We start from the raw sequence: 25,104 nt of genomic DNA on the forward strand, positions 1-25,104 counted from the left end.
TTATAAGTGAACATTATTTAAAAATTTTATTTTAATTTTTGTATTGGTTTCAAAATATTAGTATACAAAAAGAAAATAGTTAAATCTGTTTTGTGATAAATTGGATAAAAAATAATAGAAATTTGATGCAGTAATTTTTATATGGTATATAATCGACCCTGAATAACCAAAAAACTAAACGCAATTATTTAGCGATATTAGTAAAATTATATCAGTTGTAAATATAGATATCTATGTAAAATATTTGGCTCTCACTTATTTAATTAGAAAAGAAACCTTTATGAGCAGGAAACAAGTGAAACTTGTCCAATTGAAAAAAATATTAGGAATTTATGAATTATCTCTTCTTGTAAGAGTGTCTCTTCATAAATTTTTTAAAAATAATAATCAAAATAATAATTGTCACAGTAGATAAACAAATACCGTAAAGAAATCATTTTTTTCTCAGTATTGTGTAATTCTCATTCTCAATATCTCAAACTGTTATTTTTACAGGGTAAATACGGACAAAATGACATGGAGTTTGTTTTTTAATCATATCTTCTATATATATATATATATATATATATATATATATATATATATAAATAAGTCGGGTTTTCCTTCCTGACGAAATAACTCCAGAACGCACGAACCGATTTCGACAATTTTGCATTCGTTGGAAATGTCTCGGGTTCCACAAGGTTTATAGCTAATTGGTGGTGCATGACATCGTGCCCTAATGCTTAATAATTAGCTTGTTCTGATAATTCTCACTAATGCAAACTGCTGGAACTTCACCCACCGTAATTAAAAACTCGAGTAATGACATTAGTGAGAATTATCAGAATTATGCTTGGTTAAGTCAACGAGCAATTCTTGCCGCAAAGAATAATGATGTACACGCACTGAATTTCAACATTCAATCGAAAATTGCTGGCGATTTGGTGACATACAAATGATTCTGACTGGTCTTCCATTTGACTTCAAACGATTGAAATTTCCAGTTCGCCTTGCGTTCGCAATAACAAGTCGCAAGGCCAATCGCTTAGTGTTTGCGGGATAAATGTCAAATAGATTATTTAGAAAATCATTGTTTTTCATATGGGCAGTTAGGAAACCTTCCGCTTTGTCTGTGTTAACGTAAGACCAAAAAACAAAAAATGTGGTTAACCAAAGAGCACTTCAATGAAACGGATAATTTGCGGATTCACTTTCATTTACTTAGAGAAGTTCAACTAAAAAACACTTCATTTTTGTAATCGAAATAAATTCATCACTGTTGTGTAATAAAATCAAATTTTTCCTTTTCAAATATAAAACAAACAAAAAATTTCTTCATCTTTCTCACGAAACCATCTGGGGCGAAACGGAGTTCGTCGGATTTGCTAGTTTATTTATATAATTATAATTATAATTTTATTATATCCATATATACTACTTTTTCACATAAGCCATTTTCTCCATATATGTCATTTTCTCGATATATGCCATTTTGTCCGTATATTTCCAACTAGTACTTTTTTTGTACAGTAAACATACTTGAAACATTAGCTATTCTGAAAACATTAAACTTCTCTTCCACTAGTTAAAATTAAGGAAGTCAAATATGTTTTAAACTTGCAACTTGTTCGAATTTCAATCAATGTTAGAACAAATTATCCCTATACTAATTTGACTATAATTTGGTTGATTTCATACATTTATTACAAAATATAAAATAAATGCGATAAAGTGGTCGTCCTTTAAATTGTTATTAAGTAGCTTAAATAAATAATAACTATTATTAATTATTTATAATATCAAGTTCATGTAAAATTAAATTCGATTGTGAAAGTAACACCCTGGTGATGAAAATTTCTTGGCATTCATTTTTTTGTTTATCCAAATATAGTGAGCATAAATATTAATATTTATGGGCCAATTCTGCTGTAAAAGAAACCAATGTTATGGTAAAACTATGTTATCCTGAATTTGCATATAAAATGGTACTAAAAACTATCAATATGCTGTGTATTTGCTGTGCAGTTAAGCGTTTCAAATGTAAAATGTTCTCATAACTGCACCTTTGTGATGTGTCATAATAACAAATGCGAGAAGTTAAATTTTATGTGTAAAATGCCTGATCGCACAGCAAATACATAATTTTTTGATAGTTTTCAGTACCGCCTCATATGAAAAATGCAGCGTAACAAGGCGTTACCAAGACAGTGGTCAATTTTGGTCTGAATGCATGTTTTTCAAATTTCATAATCCATCTTATCGCAAACCAGAAATTTCTTTGATATTTAAGATCGACTTAAATTGTCAAATTGATCATTCCAAGCTAACAAACGCATGTATAAATAAAATCTATCATCAATTAATCATCGATCCAAATAATTAATGATATATCAATGTTAGATGATCATTCATTTTTTAATCATACATGTTTTACATACCCAAATTTTTATATAAACACATTTCGAAGGAGAAAACTTACTTGGTTACTTAATGCAATATTGCATTCAAAAGTACGCAAATATACATTATATGATTAATAAACTGATTGTATACATATTACTTTTAATATTTATCACATTTAAACCACTTCTAAAATAATTAAATATTATCTATTATAACTTATTTTATCACTTTTCAAGCCAGATGCACTGAACTTCAGAAATTTTGATAGACGATATATTTTTAGCAGAAATATTCGTTCTCATTCAACTCTTATAATTGTTTAATGCAATTGGCAGTTCAATATATATTACATAAATTAAAATATATCAGATCTGTTAATAGAATGAGTTATTGTAAATTTTTAATACAACTTACTTGTAATGTGTAGAATCTTATATTTAATTAAAATTATTCTCCTTTTATAAATTTGGAGAAAAGGCCGTTAGCCGGAAACCTACAGTCAGACCGTTGATTCTCTTTTGACTATGTTAGACAGATCGGACGAATTGTCTTCTTCCGTCAGGCTCGTCATTGGCCTAGAAATCTGAAAGATTATAACATATTATTAATAATATTATAGAGTAATATAAAAAATCAGAACATATATAAACTTGAATGACATTGTGCCTTGAGACAAATTATTGGGACCTCCTTCTTTTGAAAACATGTTTTGAATTTTTCAAAGAATAAAAAAATATATCAATTCTTAGACAATGTTCACATCATTTGTTACATAATTCATCAGAGTTAGAATTCTGTTTTGTTTACAAAATAATGACCAACAATATAATGAAAATCATCTCTTATTAAATATGCTCATAATCTGAAAATTATGTATTCATGAAAATCAAAATTGTTTAGAACTCATTAACTTCCCGTAGGGAAAGTTATAGTAACCGCAAAAAATCGAAAATCATACATTAGAAAAAATAGATGTAAGTGTGTGTGTGTTTGCATACAAATGTTCGCCGACGATTTCGAGAACATAGTCCAACCAATTTGAATGATTTAAAAAAGATTCGTTTTTTATTGATATAGAGGCGTGCTGATTAGTTTTTGGCGTAAGCAGGCCTAGCCGTTTTGCAGATACGAGGCAAAACAGTGCCAAAAATGGTAATTCAGTTTTTAAGAGAACGGAGCGTGCGATTTCAGTAATTCAGAAAATATTCCACTTGTATTGACAAAATGAAGAACTGATTAAATTTTTGGGAAGCAAGTCTAGCGGTTTCGGAAATTGAGCAGAAAAAGTACAAGCTAGTTGTGTATGGCATCGTGCCTTAACGGAAATTGCTGGAACTTCCCGTATCGTAACAAAATGATCGAGGAATATTGAATGTTTTCAAATAGATTTTTATAAATATTGTAACATTGTTTAATATTTATAAGAATTATATAAACTGAGTTGCAAAGTTGAAATTATTTATTAGAATTAAAATTAAAATCTGAATTATTTTCGATATACAAAAAAAAAAAATCGAAAAAAAACATTTTTTTTGAAAAAATAAAATTAGAAACAATTAGAAAGTTATTTGAATAATTCAAATCGGATGCTTAGTTCTCTCAAAAACTGCCATTTATTACTGGAATATCATTATTTATTATTGGACCTGCTTTTGCTAAAAACTAATCACCTCTTCTCCAATCATTACTAATTGAATGTTTTTTAGATAGTTCAAATAGGATGCTCCATTTTCCCAAAAGTTGATTTCTATTTTCTGCACTCTATGCTCCGTATCTCCGTAACAGCTGAACCCGTCTTTGCCAGGATATAATCAGCACATCTCCCTATCAATAGGCATCAAATGTTTTTTGAACCATTCAAATCGGTTGATCTGTGCACCCGAAAACGTGGACGAAAAAATGCGGATATACAAAACATACACACACATCCATTTTTTCTGAGGTATGTCAAAATGTTCAGAAACCTTCAAAACGTCGAGAAATGCAAAAATTTTCATTTTCAATTTTCGGCCCATTACTATAACTTCCATATGGAGGGTTTATAATAAGTATGAATTTTATCAAAATTTCTATGGGTTCCGTAACATTGTTTATCAGTATGACTGCGACGCGGCGCTTCACGTGCTTCCATATTTCATCTCTAAGCAGCTAAAGCAGCGCGATTGTTTTCAGAAAAATGTTCAAAATTTCCAAAATATTTAGAAATTCAAAAAATAAATTCAAAAAAGTAATTTTTTTAAGAATTTCAAGATTCCCAAAAATCAATTTTTTCCAAAGAAAAATTTGGATATTTAAAAAAAAATTGGTACGGGAAGTTCCAGCAATTTGCCTTAATACATGATCAAAATTTTATATTTTACATGATATATGTTTAATAAGTTTTTGATTAATTTCGTCTCAAATTACCAAATCTTAGTACACAAAATTTAAACTATTTGCATTGTTTATAAATTTTTCTGGAAACAGATTTTGTTTCATGGTAATGGTCTATCTATATCTTAAAATTAGTAAAAATCCCCTATTTAAAATGAAAGACCCGTATAGAAATGATATCATCGAGAGCGAATGACGAATCTTTGCACTTCGACTTTGGCACTCGACTCGGCCGTAACGCACTTCCGTTGCATTTATACGGATTTACATCCTAGTCGCGCTAAAGAAGTTTTATTTCATAAAAAAAAAATAAAATAAAAATACATACTGAATTTCTAGGCAGAGGTCGCATTGGTATACTGGTGACCGCATTCACATGGGAAGGCGGCGGTCCGTGGTACATGTTGGTCACACCCGCTACGCCGCCGCCGTAGCTCGGCCACATGTGCCGGGGGATGGCGCGCGCTGGGTACAACTGAAAGTAAAAATATTAAATTAAATAAATTTATTTAATACCAGCATGCATAGGGTAAGAGCTGGGCTTAAGAGTCCGTGGGTAAAAAAGTTTACCATCATCATCTCAAAAACAATTAAAGTATGGTATTTTGACTATTTAGTATATATCACATTATCACCATCATTTAAAAAACTAGTTGGTATTGGTATTTTGCCTTGAGGCAAGTTACATGAACTTCTCGATATGTGTAAATAATCTACTTAATCATAATTTTTTACATATATTTGAAAACCAACGATCACGTTAATCGGAGTATTTTCAAAAAGCAAATTTTCACAAATCCATAACTTTTATAATTATTTTCGTAGGACTTTAATGGTTTAGTATGTTCACTAAGGTCAGGTACTCTATCGCAATACTAAGTAAATCGTCTAAACATAAAAAAAACTACTCATTTTCCCAAACTTTGATGAATTTTTAAAATTAAACTACTTGTAGTAAGGCCGTAATATTTTAGTAAGTTCTATAAGACCATGATATATATCACCAATAAAAGTTCCATAAAAATCGGCTTAAATTTTTTTTTTCAACAGTTAATTACCAGAAAATGACTTGGTAGATTTTCACCTAAAACGAATCAGTTAGTTAACAAAAAACTATTTGCACTTGAGTTAATAAAATGTCTGGATTGGAAGAATATTTTATCCCGTACCCCATAAATAAAAATAGTGCAAATAATAATAAGTATAAGAAACGTAAGTTTATTGAAGTAATTTGTATTATTCGTGGTAACTATATATTTTTCAGGTTAATAAAATGGAAATTATTTTTATATGCAAGACAGATACTACAACTGTTCAAAGAATGAAACCGTATCGCTAGCAAAAAAAAACGAGTAATCAATGATTGTATGTTAATTTTGATTACATGAAGTTCTTTAAACACAATTACATGACAAGTGAAATTGTGAAAACAATATTTATTTAGGCGTTGTTTAACATATTAATTTTCTGCATTTTTATAGATATTAAAAAATATTGAAGCAGTACAGCTTTATTCTAACATGCCGAAGATATATCTCTCTCAGAATTATATCTTAGACACTTTTGGAAGTTTAGAGAAAGTCTAAATTATTTATAAATGATGAAGAAGAAATTGATATTCAGATTTATTACTCTAAACAAGAGATCAAGCACAACAATGGTTTGTATAGCTGTGTATTATTTATCTACAGATATACTTTATAACGAACATCTATGTAGTTTATTCATTGCTAGTGTTAATGAAATTATTCAAGATTGTTATATTACAGCTGGCCACTGTGTGAACGAATATTATAGAATTTATTAATCAGCAATTACTTCATTTCTCTTATGAAGGTTAATTTCTAAATGCTAATTACAATGACAAACCGATCATATCGCATGACTTTAATCCCATTATTGTTTTCAAATATTATAAATATTTTTAATGCTATTATAAATTTATAATTTATTATTATTAATTTCCCGAAGGAGAAGTTTATGTTTTCATCAAAAAATCCGATTCGCTAATTTTATGTTTTCTCGACGTTTCAAGCCATTCTGAATCGAATGAGACCAAATTTGAAAAAAGTATGTGAGTGTGTGTGTGTGTGTGAACAGATTTTTTGCCGTAAATCGACGTTTTCTCCAAAACGGATGGACCGATTTCAAAAATTTAAAAGCCATTCGATGTATCTCGATGAGGACTATCGTTTCTGAGTTTTGTGCGGCGATCGGCCGGGCCGTTTCTTTGTAAATTGCAGAAAAGTGAAAAATTTTTCGTCCACGTTTTAGCCCGCAATTCTGAATCAATTTCGAAAATTCAAAAACCATTCGATAGATAGTAGTTGGGAATCGTGCTGATTAGTTTTTGGTAGAGATCGACCGGGCCGTTTTCTTGTAATAAAGTTTAAAAAAAAAAATTTCGACGATTTTTATGATTATTTTTTTGACGGTAGATACCATAGTCTTCTACATCATACTAAAATATTACGGCCCTACGACAACTCGTTTAGCTTTAAAAATTCGTCAAAGTTTGCAAAAATTAGTATGGTCTTTTTGGCATTTGTCAAAATTGGAATTTTCATCGACGTTTTCTCAAAAACGCCTGAACCGATTTCAGATATTTAAAAAGCATTTGATGTATCTCGATGAGGATTATCGTTTCTCAGTTTTGTGCGACGATCGGCCGAACCGTTTCTTTGTAATTTGGAAAAAAGTGTTAAACTTTTCGTCCACATTTACGCTCATCCTACCGAACCGATTTTAAAAAATCAAAAACTGTTCGAAAGATATTAGTTGGGATTGGTGCTGATTAGTTTTAGGTGAAAATCTACCGAGCCGTTTTTTTGTAATTAACTGTTGAAAAAAAGTTAAATTTTCGTCCACATTTAAGCTCATCCTACCGAACCGATTTTAAAAAATCAAAAACTGTTCGAAAGATATTAGTTGGGAATGATGCTGATTAATTTTAGGTGAAAATCTACCGAGCCGTTTTCTTGTAATTACCTGTTGAAAAAAAATTTAAGCCGATATTCATGGAACTTTTTTTGGCAATATACATCATGGTCTTATAGAACTTACTGTAATATTGCGGCCTTACGACAAGTAGTTTAATTTTAAAAATTTGTCAAACTTTGCTAAAATTATTATCGTTTTTTAACTTCCCGTAGGGTAAGTTATTGTAATGGGCCGAAAATCGGAATTGAAAATTTTTACATTTCTCGACGTTTTGAAGGTTTCTGAACGTTTTGGCATACCTCAGAAAAAATGGATGTGTGTGTGTGTGTGTGTGTGTGTATGTATGTATGGATACAAATTTTCGCCCACGTTTTCGGGCGTACGGATCAACCGATTTGAATGGTTCAAAAAACATTCGATTCCTATTGATAGGGAAAAGAGCTGATTAGTTTTTGGCAAAGGCAAGTCCAGCCGTTTCGGAGATACGGAGCAAAGAGTGCAGAAAATAGAAATCGAATTTAAGAGAGAACGGAGTATCCGATTTGAATGATCTAAAAAACATTCAATTAGTAATGATTGGGAGAAGTGTTTATTAGTTTTTGGCAAAGGCAGGCCCAGCCATTTTGAAGATACGGAGCTAAATATGTAAAAAATGGCAATTTTTGAGAGAACTAAGCGTCCGATTTAAATGATTCAAAGAACTTTCTGCTTGTCTTAACAAAATAATTGATATTGGAAAAAAAAATTCTCCAATTTTTTTTTTTTTTTTTTAGTTTTTTGTATATCGAAAATATTTCAGATTTTATTTTTAATTCTGACTATAGTTCTAATATACTTTACAAATAATTTCAACTATGCAATTCAGTTTATATAATTCTTATAAATATTAGACAATGTTACAATATTTATAATAATCTATTTGAAAATATTCAGTATTCCACGAACATTTCGTTACGGTACGGGAAGTTCCAGCAATTTGCCTTAAGGCACGATGCCATAATTGCCTCAAGACAGAATTCCACTTACAGCTAGTTTAAAGTAGGATTAATGAAGTATATTATTTACTCATTTTTTTATTAAGTCGATTATTTACACATATCGGGAAGTTCATGTAACTTGCCTCAAGGCTAAATACTAAACCAACTAGTTTGAATATGTATAAAGGTTGACATTAAAAAATGTGTGAATCACGAGTATTACCATATTACTGATGAACATTATTCAAAATTGTTATATGATGTATTTATTTTTAATTTAAATGCCATCTCATACAATAGCAATAAAAGTTTTACTTCAATCGCGTGTTTCACAATATAATTGCTTAAAGTCAAATAGGAAAAAATGGAGTTTTCATACAATGTAAAAAAACAATTATTTAAGTGTTTTTTTACTAACCGTTTGATTATTTAGAATCATATGCTGTTCTCCTGGCGGTATCCTTTGCAATGGACTCGGAGGAATATTCATATTCATGCCTCCAATTCTACAACATTGACTAATCACTGGCGAGCCGCCTCTTGGAGCAGCTATCGTTGCGACAGTGGGTTGGCGACGCAGAAACTCTGCCTATAGGGTGAATAGATATATAAGTTAGTAAGTATACAGAAACTACACATTACAACCAAAAAAAGGTAGTAAGTATCAGGAATTTGAAATATAAATCTGAAACTTACAACATTACTCATTATTACCTGCTCGTCGGCTTCAGCATCCGCCACAACATCAGGTCCCCGTTCGTCACCACCGCCCGCTAAACCATCATCTGGACAAGCAACGCCCGCTCCACCGCCATTGGCGTCTTTGCCTCCAGTGGCAGTCATTAAAAGGGCGGCATGAACACCACCACCACTGGTCATGGTGTCACTTTTGTCACTTGGCCCAGGAGAAGCTGGCTCACCATGTTTTGGGGCTGCTCCGTCAATACCGCCAGTAACACCACCACGACAACGCCTGAAGTAGTTCAATGACGAAATGAGATAGAAAACAAATTATGAGGCGGGAGAATATTAAACATGTCTAAAACCGTATTTAAATTATAAACATTATTTTTACTTAAATTTCTTTAAACGTAATACATGAAATCAACTATGCAAATTCGAATCCAGGGGTCAATTCAACGATAAATAGAAATGTCATGACTACACTATGTTGGTATCCTATCTTTGTATCAATTTGCAATTAATGGGTTTTATGTGAATAACGCCTGATTGCACAGCAAATGCATAGTTTTCTGACAGTTTTTACTACCAATTCATATAAAGATAGGAATTGATACTCCTTAATTGAAATTTTGCTCCAAAAAAAGTTATATTTGGAAACGGTAATTCCCATTTATCAAAATCTAATCGCAAACTTTTCGTTACATTTTTTGAAATATTAAAAATTTGTTGCTATAATGAAATGAGTCATTTATAATAGTCAAAAAGTAACTGCTATGAGTCATTTATAATAGTCAAATAGCGATACATAAAAAATATTTAAAATGCAAGTAATTAATTTTAGTCGACAATAAAAATACTAAATACTTGAGCATTTTACTTGATCAGTTCTATTTATATAATGAAGATCACTACTAATATACACATATACCCATCTTTTCGTAATATTAAACGTGATTACTCCCAATGACGGTATAATGAATAAAAGGTTATCGATGAATTAAAATTAATTAGTAAAGTTTGCGAAATAATTAGTAATTAAAATATACATACCTCTGAAGTCTCAGCATAGCTGCTACTAAAAGTGCTACTGTTATTATTGCAAGAATAGCCCCAATTGTTAGCGATAAAGCTGGAGTCATCCGGAAGAATATATTTCTACGCGGTTCTAAAATAATTAAATATTTATTATAGTTTTTTAATATTACCATCAATAATTTACTCAGTAATAGTAAATTCTATCTCAACAGGTAAAATATAATAAATATTAATTAATATTTTTCAATTTGTTTAAATAAAAACCTTTTTCTGAAGTTAATTGCTTTTCGGGTAGTCTGAGGGTTGCAGCTTGTAATACTACAGGTTCTCCACGACCTTTGGCGTTGAAAGCATATACTCCAATTAAATACCTTCCACCAGGATTTAGACCAGCAACTGCGAATCTAAAAATAATAATAGAATATTTAATTAAATTTAATATAAATAAAGCACTGACGAAGTAGAATAAAAATACAATATAAGAAATTTTTAGAAATTAAAATATATAGTTTAGAAAATCTATAGTATAATTGATTGTGGTATAATGGAAATTTCTAAAAATATTTTTAATTCAATGATAATTTGTATCGATATAATTACCCATAAATTTTATGATATACTAGCAAACCCGGCGAACTCCGTTTCACCACCAGATGGTTTCGTTTTATGTAACATTTTGTTTGGTGATCGAAAGATGAAAGTGAAAGACGAAGAAATTTTTTTTTGTTTTATATTTAAAAAAGAAAAATAATTATTTCATTTCACAACAGTAATGAATTTACTTCGATTACAAAAATGAAGTGTTATTTAGTTGAACTTCTTCAGATAAATGAAAGTGAATCCAAAGTAAATATTGAATCGAAGCGTTATACGTGTACGAAAATTATTCGTTTCATTGAAGTGTTATTTGGTAAGCCACATTTTTTTTGTTTGTCACATGAAATTAACTGAACAGAGAACAATGAGTAGCTATCAAACAATGTATCTACCGTCGCCATCTACTTAAAATATTGCTTTGTAGTACATGCTAAGTATCAGAGGTTTTTTCGCTTTTCTGTTTTTTTTTCAGTTGAATTTTTCTTCAATTTTCTTTGCTATAAGCCTCACGGAGCCCGAGACCATTCTAACGAATGCAAAATCGTCGAAATCGATTCGTGCGTACTGGAGTTATATCGTCAGGAAGGAAAACCTGACTTATTTTTATATAATACATAGATAATAATTACTAAATTTTATGATATATAACTAAATTTTATGATATATAATTACTATGGTAATAATGTGATTATCAAAATGATATTGCACAATAAATAAAATAACATACATAATTAATATTTTCAGTTTCAGGTATATACAGAAAATAATACCTATCATCCTATATTAAATGTATAAATTTAAGTGCAAAAATTGTCTTAAAATTATTTACTTATCGATTCAAATAGTTTAATGAGTTATCTAGATTGTTTTACCTGGGCACTGGAGAAGTGAGATTTGCCCTTGTCGTTAAAGTTCCCGAATCTCTTGCTTCTAATAGAAAAGATTGAGGAAGACCTCCATCAAATCCAGCAGAACAACGAACAGTTAGAGATGTCAAAGACACGTTTGTTACAGTACAATTGTGGACTTGGTCAGGACGACCTGTAAATTATAAGAGAAAAACATATATATTGCTAACGTTTATTAAGTGTACATGAATCTGTTCGTAGTTATATAATCCAAAAATAAAATTTAATCCTCGTTTCTATTTTAAATTTATCATTCACTTTTGGACTTAATAAAAAATATTGTACGAAAAAATCGCGCCAAATTTAACAAAAATTTGTTTAAAATTATACAAATTATTTTAATTACAAAATATTTATAATTTATATCGGATCCTTTAATGATTCTCATTAATTACTTACCAGCTGCAATAATGTGATAAACACAGGGAACTCTTTGGCTGCCAATGCTATTTGTGGCCCAACAGAGTAGTGTACCATAATCTAGTTCGGTTACTGGAGTGTAGGTCACCACACTGCTGACAAAAGTGGCCCCATTCATATTGTCCAGAGCGCCGGTGCTATAATTAGATAAACAAATATTTTTGAGAATTATTCACATACAATTTTTACATATATTTAATATATATCAAATATATAATTGTAAGTATTAGTGACTGGTGGGTAAAATGATTATTAGTTCACTAATTTGCTCTATATCAATTTGTGACCTTGATGTTGATACAACTATGTAGCTAACCATTAATCATAATAAACTATTTTAAAGACCAGACCAGCCTATTTTGATAATCAATAATAATTTTTTTAACGTTCAACTATAATTAAAAGTCCTTAATTTAATATCATTCCAACTATCAGTTTAACAACATATTTCCGTTTTATTTAAAAACTTACGTGTCTTCACTTCTGGCCCTGGCAACGTGGGCTGCTGCAACTTCAATGCTTTCAGCCGAATTATTGAATGTCCATCGAAAAGTTACTTGTGGTGGATTTGCTTCCACTGAACATCTGACACGTGCGCGCTCCTGTTTTGCTACTCCATGAACACGAGGCTGGTTTGGTCTGCAGGTTGGCGCGACTAAAAATTACAATATCATTTTGAAAACTTATTTAAGAAGACGGAATTTATAATTTTACATTTTGTTACATCTTAGTTACAATATACAAATTTAAACATTCACAAAATTATTTTGTAATTTTTTATTATATGGCTTATTTGGATGGCAAGCCAGTAATCCTATTACTGACATATATGACTACACTAAAGAGTATTTTTATACCGGATATTATTATAAACAACTATGTCAATGGAAGACAATTTTCATTTGAGATTATATTTGGTTTTTGGTCGGGCTTGTGATCGAACCATCAAACCCGGGACTCGTTTGAACGTTTAACTCTTACTCTAACTAACAGACAGAAATAAGAAGCTTGCATATATTGCAAAACCCTCTTTCACCGTTTTGAGCCTGGTGAAGTTTTGTTCGGAATGCTACGATGTATGATTTGTTTCCTTTGAGCAATATGTGCTGATATCCATAAGAGGACCAAACAATTAATTTGTGACTGCCTTCCTAAAAATTAGTATTTCAGTAGGTCCTTGCCTTTTATGTCATTTGGTTCGTACTATATAGACAATAAGGATTTTATAATTAGCTGCATTTTTGCTTAATAACTATGTTATTATAGTCTGAATGAGGACCGAACAATTAATTTGTGACTACTTAAATAAAATACTATCTTACTCGTAGTCAATATGCCAAAAATAAGTAAAAACGATTGAGACTGATTATAATATCATTGAACACATAAATATCATAAAAAGAGTGCGCGTAAGGTTCACACGCGATGGAAGTAAAACTTATTTGCTACTGTACAAGATGACATTTAAGTAATAATAAATACATCATATAACAATTTTGAATAATGTTTATTAGTAATATGGTAACACTCGTGATGCATATATTTATTAGTGTCAACCATTGTACACATTTATATAGTGATAAATTATAAATTATATATTTATAATAGCATTAAAAATATGTATAATATTTAAAAACAATAATGTAATAAAAGTCATACTTCAAATATAGCATGATCGGTTTTGTCATTGTAATTAGCATTTAGAAATGAACTTTTATAAGAGAAATGAATTAATTGCTGATTAATAACTTCTATAATATTCGTTTACAGAGTTGATTATGTTAAACAACGCCTAAACAAATGTTGTTTTCGCAACTTTACTCATCATGTAATAATTGTGATTGAAGAACTTCATGTATATAAAATTAACATACATTCATTGACTGATGATATTTTTTTTACTTTTTCGCTGGCGATATAATTTCATTCTTTGAACAGCTGTAATATCTGTTTTGCCTAAAAATATTTTCCATTTCAACAACTTCAAAGATTTATAGAAACTACGAATAATATAGATATAAAATTATTTCAATAAACTTATGTTTCATACACGGTGCAAATGCTGCATTTGTTTTATTATTTTCATTAAAATTATTTACTGGGGTTAGGGTAAAATATTGTTCTGATTCAGGCATTTTTCATTAAATCAAGATTTGTACTACGATGTAACTTGAAAATGTTTATTTATCTATGCCGATTTCTTAGTTGATATCGGTACGCATACAACGTTGAGGCCGGTACGCATACAACGACGGATCTCTATTCACATACGCGAAGACTAATCGCAATAGACCCGTATATGAAATGATATCATTGAGAGCGAATGGCGAATCATTGGCACTCGACTCTTATCTTATCTGCCGTAACGCACTTCCGCTGCATTTGTACGGATTTACACCCCAGTCGCGCCTAAAAAAGTTTTACTTCCAAAAAAACACCATGTCATTTTGTCCGTACTTCTCCGTATGCTTTAATTTACAGAATAAATACATATACATTTTCAACAAATTAAACATTATTTTCAAGAACATATATTAATATTGTATATATGTGCACTAGAGTTTATAGTATGTTGAAATTAGTATATAGCATTTTTGCCAAAAAGCCATACAAATGACCGGTTTTTGGCGAAAATTATGGAATTCGAAAACCGGCTTTTTAGCGAAAAAAGTCGGTTTTTACTGTATATGTGGAAAATGACAAATATAACCAAATATAAAATATAGATGAAAGTGTTTTGATTCTTGAAATCATATCGGTTCACTGGCATTTCATATCTTATCAGTCTGCAATGGTTCCCAGAAAGGTTTTGTATATATTTAATTAGATTTTTATACCAATGTATATATTAATTTAAATCAGTATGACTTCTTCTTGAAGAAGTAACTTCCTCTACTCAAACTTAAAATAAGAGTTTTAAACTCTAGAAGCCACAAAGAACAAAAAACTTAGAATTATTATATCAGGCTTTGAAAACAATTAGGCATAATTCGATCGCAAATGTGAGAGTATTTTCTATTTCAGGAAATTTTGTGAGTAAACAAAGGGCACGTCTAAGTAGCAATTCGGTAGACGTTCTCAGTTTTTTGAAATCATATTTTATTAAAATTAATTAAAATTGCTCGGAATAGGTAATACCCGAGTTTAGCTTAATTGTTTTTAAAGCTATAATTGATATTAACAAGTATGTATCAACATGTATCTAATATTTTTTTATTTTATTTCAATTTAATAATTTTTTTTTATTTAAAAAAGTATTATTTTCATTTAATCGAAAAATTTCCCTTTACTATCATAAAAATATTTTCATTCTTATATGTGAAAATGATGCATGAATAACGAATAATTATTTTCAAAGTTATTTAATCAAGATAAACTATTATTTTTAGTTCTACTAATTAAAATTAAAATAATTTTGTTTACTATATATAAAATTGAACAACAAATAAATTCAGTCAAATACTGCTCTAAATTACACTAAATTTGCGGATAAATTACAGAACATTCGAGCAAAAATTTATTTTTTATTTAAAATTCGAAAACCGGTTAGAACCGGTTTTTTAGTAAAATTAAAATTCGAAAACCGGTTTTCTGAAATGTCGGTTTTTGTATAAACCCTGCTCTATATATTATATATTGAATATTATAGAGCATGTAGGTCTAGTGATGGAATAGATGGAATAGTTTTGCATATGACAAGTGTGCATATAATAGTACTAACATAGAACGTTCAGCTGGAACGGTTTGCTGGGCGCGTCCCCTTCGGCGTTGAATCCGACGCAAGTGTAGTTTCCGGCTGTCGTGCGACTGACGCCCTGCAGCACCAGTGACAGGTTACTTATTATAACACCTTGGCCGACGTTGTGAGGCAGAGGACGACCCTGAAAATATCAGACACATTCAATTACATCGAAAATGTAATAATATTAGTTGTTGAGTGTAACAGTAAAACAACATGCTGGTAATAAAATAGATTAAGAAAAAAGATAAGTGTTATATCGAAGATTTATTAAGAATCATTCAACCCTAAACCTACTGACACTATATCTACCGCGAGCGGTCAAATTGACCTACAATTAAAAACTTATCTATTTTATTACTTAATTCAGACAATGATTGATTTATTGTTTATTAACTTCCCGAAGGAGAAGTGTATGTTTTCATCAAAAAATCCGATTTGCTAATTTTATGTTTTCTCGACGTGTCAAGCCATTCTGAATCGAATGAGACCAAATTTGGAAAAAGTATGTGTGTGTGTGTGTGTGTGTATGTGAACAGATTTTTTGCCATAAATCGACGTTTTCTCAAAAACGGCTGGACCGATTTAAAAAAATTAAAAGCCATTTGATGTATTTCGATGAGGACTATCATTTGTCAGCTTCGCGCTACGATCGCCCGAGCCGTTTCTTTGTAAATCGCAGAAAAGTTAAAAATATTTCGTCCTGCATATTAATGTAAAATCCAATAGTTTTCGGTACACTTTTGTTGCTTTCTCCTATTTCTATTGGATAATGTTTGAGACTTTTGATAAGTATTTTTTCGGTTTACTTTAAGACTCTGTGAGAAAAATGAAATTTGATTTATACAAATTGCTTCAAAATCTGTGGTTAGTTTTAGAGCAACGATTTATCTAACTAAACAATTGTACAATTTATTCTCGTGCCAGTTCCCAAATATGGAAACCCATTTATTATATATTTACTATTTGACTTCATACATCATCCAGGCTTCGCCTGTAGGTAAGCGGTTAAGCGCGACGGGACCTGGATCAGAGGTCCCGGGTTCGATACCCACTTTGATCAGCCTGTTGTCAGGCGGCAGTGACAACGATTTTCACTTGGAAATATAGATAGCAATATGTTTCCAAGTGAAAATAGCCCTCACCCGGCATTGCTGCACCAATAAAAAGTCAGCCCTATTCGATTAATTCTAATAACAAAATTATCAAATATAGATGAATTAACCATTGGGTTACCATCTAAATAAATACGAAGAAAGGAGAAGTTTCAGCCCAACAGCTCATAGGACGTAAGGTTCTGATTGCTGATCCAAAACTTTATTCTGAATTTGTCTGGTTCATTTGTTATATTTTGTATAAATCTAAATATAAACTCGCCTAATACCATTATTTTTCACCGATCAAATTGACTCGCCGCAATAGTTAGGCGGCGACATAATATTTTTTTTGAAAAATGGAAAAAATGACCAAAATAAAATAGTGAAGAAATGATTATTAGTATATTCTAGGAATTTAAAGTTTAAAAATGTCTAAGCAGTGCACAAAGTTTGAAACGGTCATTTTGCCCAGCGTTGGTAGGTGTACTGTTAATGATTCTATCATATTAAATTATCTGAACAATGTTTAATTATGGTTTATTTATTTTGATTCAATATTTTAATATTTCTATAAATACATTATGTATGTTTTAATATTTCTATAAATACAATATAAAGATAAGAATTAGTAGTTTGCATCATTAGAAAAATATTGAAAATTTCAATTTTGTTAACAAATAGTAGTATTTATTTAAATTACTTACTTACGTAAAATATGACATGCATATAAAAATAATAAATTTCAAAGAGTATAAAAACTTGAAGTATACACATTTAAAAAAATTGAAGCGAAACAATCTGAAATATTTAAATTGAGACTTTTCTTTAAAATTTTGCCAGTTTAGTTCTAAATCTTTAGTTATATTCTGATAAACTTAATTTCACTAACAATAAGTGTGTAAACTGTTTAAAATTTCACCACTGATTTTTAACTAGTTTATTAATGATATTTTATTTGTCGGTATAACAAATTTTATTTTGATGAAAATAACAGTATTAATTAAATTAAATAAAGTACACGCGTCGACAAAATATTTAATAGTTGAGTGTACGTCATGTAGTTTGAAAACATGAAAACATGCGCCGCACACCAAATATACACAACTTTTTTATTTTGCGGACCTGTGTTATAATTAATGTTGCACACATCATGTTTTTATAATATTACTATAATAGTTTTTGATGTATAAGCCAAGTATAATAAGTAAAACAGCTAAGCATTACGTTTTAAATTCTTGTGATAATTTTATAATAGTAAACACCTGCATATTTAATTTATAAAAGTTCAATAAAAATACTAAAGTTTACTTTGGTTTTCTAATAGATGTAAGGCTCTAGATAAAATAAAATCTACATAAAAATTATACAAACTCACATTATATCTCCATTCGACTTTGTACACAGGTGGTACCGCGTCCACCTTGCAGTCAAAGTATACATCAGAACCTTCGCGAATCACATTAGGATCTAAATTGGTTCCGAGTTTTACCTCAGTTTCAGGAAGATCTGAAAATTAATAGTTAGTTAAAAGATATCAGTATTTTTCATTGAAATCTACTAATTAACATTTTTATTTAAACGACGAATAAATTGAAACTTGCATCAACTTTTCGATAAGTTCGATAGAATCAGCCAACTTGTTTGTCATTATAAAGCGTATCATTAATAAGAAATTAAAATCTTATATATGAAAATAAATCCCAAAATGTGTTGGTAAGCGCATAACTCAACAACGCCTGGACCAATTTGGCCAATTCTTCTTTTAAAATGTTTGTTGAAGTCAAAGGATGGTTCTTACATCCCCAAAAATAGCCCTTTTCTTTTTCACATACAAACGTTTTCTAACTAAAACGTAGAATCGATTTTAAGTACATATTAAATTACAAGCACACAATGTATACTCCTTCTAAACGATTATTCGGATTTTGATAAATCATTCTGATGTATGTTAAGGAAATTTTCCAGGATGTATGTGATTAAAAAGTATGGATAAAGTCCTGATATGTATGTGCATTGTAGAAATAAATGAAAAATAAATTGAAAACGAATAAAAATCATATGCCAAAAATTTCAATTTACTTATGAACCAAGACAATATTAGAATATGTATAACAAATTTATGATTATGAAAAAGAAAGATAAAATGTTTACATTATTATTGCTAAAATGCTGCTGAGATGTGCCAGAAATTAAAATAATATAAAATACATTATATTATACGTATGGCAGATTGAATGACACACATATGAACAGGATATGACAAAATGAAGTATTAATCAGGGCGGGTCCTACATTTAATGCGATGCATGAGAAAAATACGAGCGCACGCCTTAGGGGGCGCCAACACAAGATTCGAATATTAAATATAGTTTTTTTTCAATATATAATGTCTTTGCATCTTTTACTAATCTTTCCACAATATTTTTAAAATTCGTAAAAAATTCATTTCATAACAACAAATGGGAAAGTAAAGATGAATACATACAATTCGGCCCTCACGATGTCGATTAAGAGAAGTTTAAGATGCGATTTTGGATATCACAAATAATAAAAAAATAAATTAATTTAATCCAACATGAAGTACCAGTGTTATGTTATGGTAATGGTTATGGTATACCATTTAAAAGACTTTAATTTGCAATATAGTGAGGGAATTGAGACTCATGATTTTATTTAAAGCAGTTCTACATTTAAAATAGCTCAACTATTATTATAAATGTACTAGCAAACTCGACGAACTCCGTTTCGCGACCAGATGGTTTCGTGAGAAAGATGAAGAAATTTTTTGTTGTTTTATATTTGAAAAGAAAAAAATTGATTTTATTATACAACAGTAATGAATTTATTTCGATTACAAAAATGAAGTGTTTTTTAGTTGAACTTCTCTAAGTAAATGAAAGTGAATCCGCAAATTATCCGTTTCATTGGAGTGCTCTTTGGTGAACCACATTTTTGTTTTTTGGTCTGACGTTAACATAAACAAAGCGGATGATTTTCCAACTCGTGAACAGGCAACGTATAACTGTCCATGTGAAAAACAATGATTGTCTAAATAATCTATTTGAAATTTATCCAGCAAACACTAAGCAATTGGCCTTGCAACTTGTTATTGCGAACGCAAGGCGAACTGGAAATTGCAATCGTTTGAAGTCAAACGGAAGACCAGTCGGAATCATTGGTATGTCACCAAATCGCCAGCAATTTTTGATTGAATGGTGAAATTCAGTGCGTGTACATCATTATTCTTTGCGGTAAGAATTGCTCGTTGATTTAACTAAGCATAATTCTGATAATTCTCACTAATGTCATTACTCAAATTTTTAATTACGGTGCGTGAAGTTCCAGCAGCTTGCATTAAGGCGCGATGCCATGCACAACTAATTTTCTTAGCTATAAACCTTGCGGAGCCCGAGACCTTTCCAACGAATGCAAAATTGTCGAAATTGGTTCGTGCGTTCTGGAGTTATTTCGTCAGGAAAGAAAACCCAACTCATTTTTATATATATAGAAGATATACATTTTGGCGTAAAGAGTAATTTAAAAAACAATAATTATTATTTTTAGGTAAACGGTAAATATTAGTATACTATATTAAAAAATTGTAGACATGAGTACAGGTCATCTAGTATATTATAATATTTTAAGCACTCACATTGTATTTGTAACCTCCAACTATCATCAATAGGTTCTTGATGAACTGAAGGGTTTTCCGCCCTACATGTGAGTCTGCTACCAGCATCAGATTTACTGGCCAAGAAGGACAATGTGCTTGTTGTTTGGTTACCGTTATTTGAGGTCTGAAAAAATATAAATATGTATGTTACATAAACATAGTATATTGGTATTTATTATAATTAATACAGCCAATATATTCAAAGAGAATAACAGAAAATGGATAATGATCCAAAGCTAAAATATATTTACTGAAATCCAATTACTCCAATTACCATTCTCAAATATGAAAATAATATTATATGTGCCCCATTCTGCTGTTACATTTTTTGCTACATATCATGATTACATTATTTGTTTTTTTACTATTACAATCTACTACATTATTCAAAATTTAGTAAAAGCCTGCAAAATGTCAAATAGGAAAGTCTTGACGCAAGAAATATTGCTGGTTTTCAAAGTCACTTGTTATGTGGTTAAATTCAAAAACTCCATTTATTAATGATTATTTGTTTTAGGAATGCTTACAGTTTCTTTGGTTTTATCGAGTCTTTGGCCATCTCTCCACCAGGTAAGTTTAGCAGGTGGTCTAGAACCCGCACTTTGACACAGCAAGTCGTATCTTCTTCCAGCAGATAGCGGTTGATTTGCACCCAATATGCGCACGTCCAGAGGTGGAACTGAAGCAAAAAAGGATTTTTAAAAATATAATTTTCACTTAACATGCAGTTTTTTATCATTATTTTTATTGATAATGTATTGTTAGCTCAGATTTCGCTAAAAAATATTTCCCTAATTGACTAATTATTAAATAATTACGATATCTGTCGATCATAGCAGGTTATTCAAATTTGTATCTCAATTGAATGTATTAAAGCTATAAATAAAATTCATGTGAAAAAATTTCCAACCCAAATATATTTTAATACCAATTATTATTAATTGTACAGCATTAGTTTATATCAACATAAAGCTATATAATAATAATTAAAAAATATAACCGCACGTTCAATAAATATTTTTACTAGAATTACTGATGTTGATGGAAATACTTTTATATTTTCATTTTCGGACTTATAGAATAAATTTAGAATAAATTGCACTCGATCCAATTTATTTGATTCAGATATATCATTTTAAAATACTGATATAGCAAGTCTTTACATTAGGATATCACAGATGTAGGCAATAAAAATTTCATATATTTGGTACGAAAAAAACCCTTAGAATTGAAATTATGAGATCTTAAACCACATCAAACAAATAATCCAATGTATAACTAGTGGTGTATGGCACGATGCCTTAGGGCAAATTGCTGCAACTTAACAGAATTAAATAATCGAGCAAAAAATGTTAATAAAGAAATATTGATCAATAGTAAATAGCAATTGTTTTAAATAATTTTAAAGATATAATTACTATTTATGTATTCGTTCATATAATATATGGTGACTAGTTTATTGCTCAAAACGCTTCAAAATGTTTACATTAAGTAGAGTTGTTGAATGAATCCAACTGAGGAAATAATTCTTACGATTAAAATAACGCATATAAAATATAAACATTTTAAACTAGAATGTAAATTTAAAATTTTATTTAAAGTGTAAAATTTTGTATATTTTGAAACATTTTGAAAAAAAAATTCTGGAAATTTTGAAATTTGTTTTAACCGTATAAGTGAACTTTAGAAACTAAAAATATTGGTACGGAACCCAAAATAAATGTGACATAATTAGGACACGTTTAAAATCTCTCCAAAATATCTGATAATTTGGTGTGCATATGTCTAATGATTGTTTTAGACCGCTAAATATATTTTTTTTTAAATTTTAATCTGTGTCTCTAAAACCGCTACACCTGCCTTTCCAAAATTTTTTTAAATCATTCAAATCAGACGCTCCGCCACTTCAAAAACTAGATTACTATTTCTGGCACTTTTTCAAAAGCAATACATACAATAAAAGAAAGATTCTGCTTGGTTTGTGAAATTTCATTAAATTGTTATGATGATTCTGACTGGATTTTAGTACATCGATACTTGATAAATATTGATTGCAAAATGTTGGCAGATTAGTAAACTGGTAATTATTAGTTAATATTTTCCATTGATTTCAAAGAAAAAAATTATGATAACACTAGTCATTATGTTGACTTATTAATAAGAGGGAGGGTGATGGCATAGTTCAGTTTATTTCTTGTTAACTTTGTTTAAAAATATATTTTATTCTATTATATTTATAAGCTTTGTGATTGTTTAAATAATGTTGTGTGGTGTTACATATTTCTGACAATAAAAGTCGTTATAAACCATTATCGTATTTATATCAATTGTCTTTTAACCAATGTTCATGCCTGTCACAACCGTCCTGAGTCTGGGGACTGATTTTATGACTAATGAAGTGTATTAACGGTCAGTATTTTAGTATTTTAGCATAGGCAAATGTTCAAATTACTATTTAACTTACTTTTCTCCAGCTAACTGGTAAATTAACAAAATTATTGCTAATAAAAAAGTGGCACTACCAAACCCAGCCTACCCTTTTACATCAAAATAAAAAAGAGTGCGCGTAAGGTTCACACGCAATTGAAGTAAAACTTATTTGCCACTGTACAAGATGGCATTTAAGTAATAAATACATCACATGACAATTTTGAAAAATGTTTATTAGTAATATAGTACCACTCGTGATGCACATATTTATTAGTGTCAACCATTATACACATTTATATAATGATAAATTATAAATTATAAATTTATAAAAGCATTAAAAATATGTATAATATTTAAAAACAATAATGTAATTAAAGTCATACTCCAAATATGACATGATCGGTTTGTCATTGTAATTATAAGAAATAAAACTTCATTAGAGAAATAAATTAATTGCTAATAAATCACGTCTATAATATTCGTTCATACAGTGGATTATGTTATATATTAAACAACGTCTAAATAAATATTGTTTTAGCAACTTCACTCATCATATAATAATTGTGTTTGGAGAACTTCATGTAAAATTAACATACATTCATTGACTGATGGTATTTTTTTTTTAATTTTTCGCTGGCGATAATCTCATTCTTTGAACAGCTGTAATATCTGTTTTGACAAAAGGATATTTTCTATTTCAATAACTTCAATAATTTATAGAAACTACGATAATACAGAAATTATTTCAATAAACTGATGTTTCATACACGAAGCATTGAAGCATTTTTTTTATTATTTTCAATATAAATATTTATGGGGGGCACTCGATTCTTTTCTTATCTTATCTGCCGTAACGCACTTCCGTTGCATTTGTACAGATTTACACCCAAGTCGTGCCTAAAGAAGTTCTGCATCAATTATTAGGTATTTATAAGAAAATTGATATGCGAGTTACAATGAGTTCTTATAGGATCTAACATTTTCTGCGATAAACCAATTCTTAAGCGATAATATAGTAGTCTAGCGAAAATAAATTTACGTTTCTTCATTCGTTCAGGATAATGTACACCGCATCGATCTATTATTCCGCATAGAACAACTCGGCTGCATATAACTCTAAAGTTCTATATCTTTTAGAGATTTGCATAAAACGTCCATTGAATGGTACCGTAACAGACAATATCTAATTTAAAAGTTTAGTCCGTTTTAAATTGCAAAATCGAAGTTAACGGTCGAATACGCAATTGACTTGAAATTACCGGTGCACCATATTTAATTAAATAGTTCAGGGCGGCTTACCTACACTGGTCGTTTTAACTCGAAGATATTATGGAACTGTTCTGTCGATTTGTTTTTTATTGTTATATAACAATTTAATTAGCAAAAGCATTTCTAAAACGACTTTAAAATAAAACATTCAAAGATAATTTTGAATTAGAAATTGTTTGGATTGGAAATGGGGAAAAATGTTATACATATGGTCGGGCGTTCTCTCGAAAACTGCCATTTAGCTCCGTATCTCCGAAACCGCTGGACCTGCCTTTGCCAAAAACTAATCACCATCTCTCCCCGTCATTACGAATTGAACGTTTTTCGGGTCATTTAAATCCGAGGCTCTGATCTCTCAAAAACTCGATTTCTATTTTTTGCATTCTTTGCTCCGTATCTGTAAAACGGCTGGAGCTGGTTTTGCCAAAAACTAATCAGCATATCTCCCTATCAATAGAAATCGAATGTTTTTTGAACCATTCAAATCAGTTGATCCGTGCGCCCGAAAATGTGGATAAAAAATTGTATCCATACATACATACATACACACATTCATTTTTTTGAGGTATGCCAAAAT

The 25,104-nt window shown here is 30.0% G+C and overlaps 1 protein-coding gene across 1 annotated transcript in view; it reads right to left on the bottom strand.

Moving 5' to 3' along the window:
• Positions 1–2,884: 2,884 nt before the first annotated feature.
• Positions 2,885–25,104, bottom strand: part of LOC113385496 (hemicentin-2-like) — a 147,571-nt gene continuing 125,351 nt past the window's right edge. Inside the window, exons 6-18 of the mRNA XM_026623352.1 lie at positions 21,356–21,507; positions 20,808–20,952; positions 18,531–18,661; positions 16,041–16,200; positions 12,791–12,974; positions 12,299–12,411; positions 11,864–12,032; positions 10,659–10,798; positions 10,410–10,524; positions 9,390–9,648; positions 9,094–9,264; positions 5,087–5,233; positions 2,885–2,968 (exon numbers count right to left, since the gene is read on the bottom strand). Of these exons, the coding sequence (XP_026479137.1) occupies positions 2,885–2,968; positions 5,087–5,233; positions 9,094–9,264; positions 9,390–9,648; positions 10,410–10,524; positions 10,659–10,798; positions 11,864–12,032; positions 12,299–12,411; positions 12,791–12,974; positions 16,041–16,200; positions 18,531–18,661; positions 20,808–20,952; positions 21,356–21,507 (1,970 nt within the window). The remainder of the gene's footprint in view (positions 2,969–5,086; positions 5,234–9,093; positions 9,265–9,389; positions 9,649–10,409; positions 10,525–10,658; positions 10,799–11,863; positions 12,033–12,298; positions 12,412–12,790; positions 12,975–16,040; positions 16,201–18,530; positions 18,662–20,807; positions 20,953–21,355; positions 21,508–25,104) is intronic.

The sequence above is a fragment of the Ctenocephalides felis genome, unplaced genomic scaffold (genome assembly GCF_003426905.1).
Source record: "Ctenocephalides felis isolate EL2017-DRISC unplaced genomic scaffold, ASM342690v1 CF-g0.4_SCAFFOLD_03571, whole genome shotgun sequence".
NCBI classification, from domain to species: domain Eukaryota; kingdom Metazoa; phylum Arthropoda; class Insecta; order Siphonaptera; family Pulicidae; genus Ctenocephalides; species Ctenocephalides felis.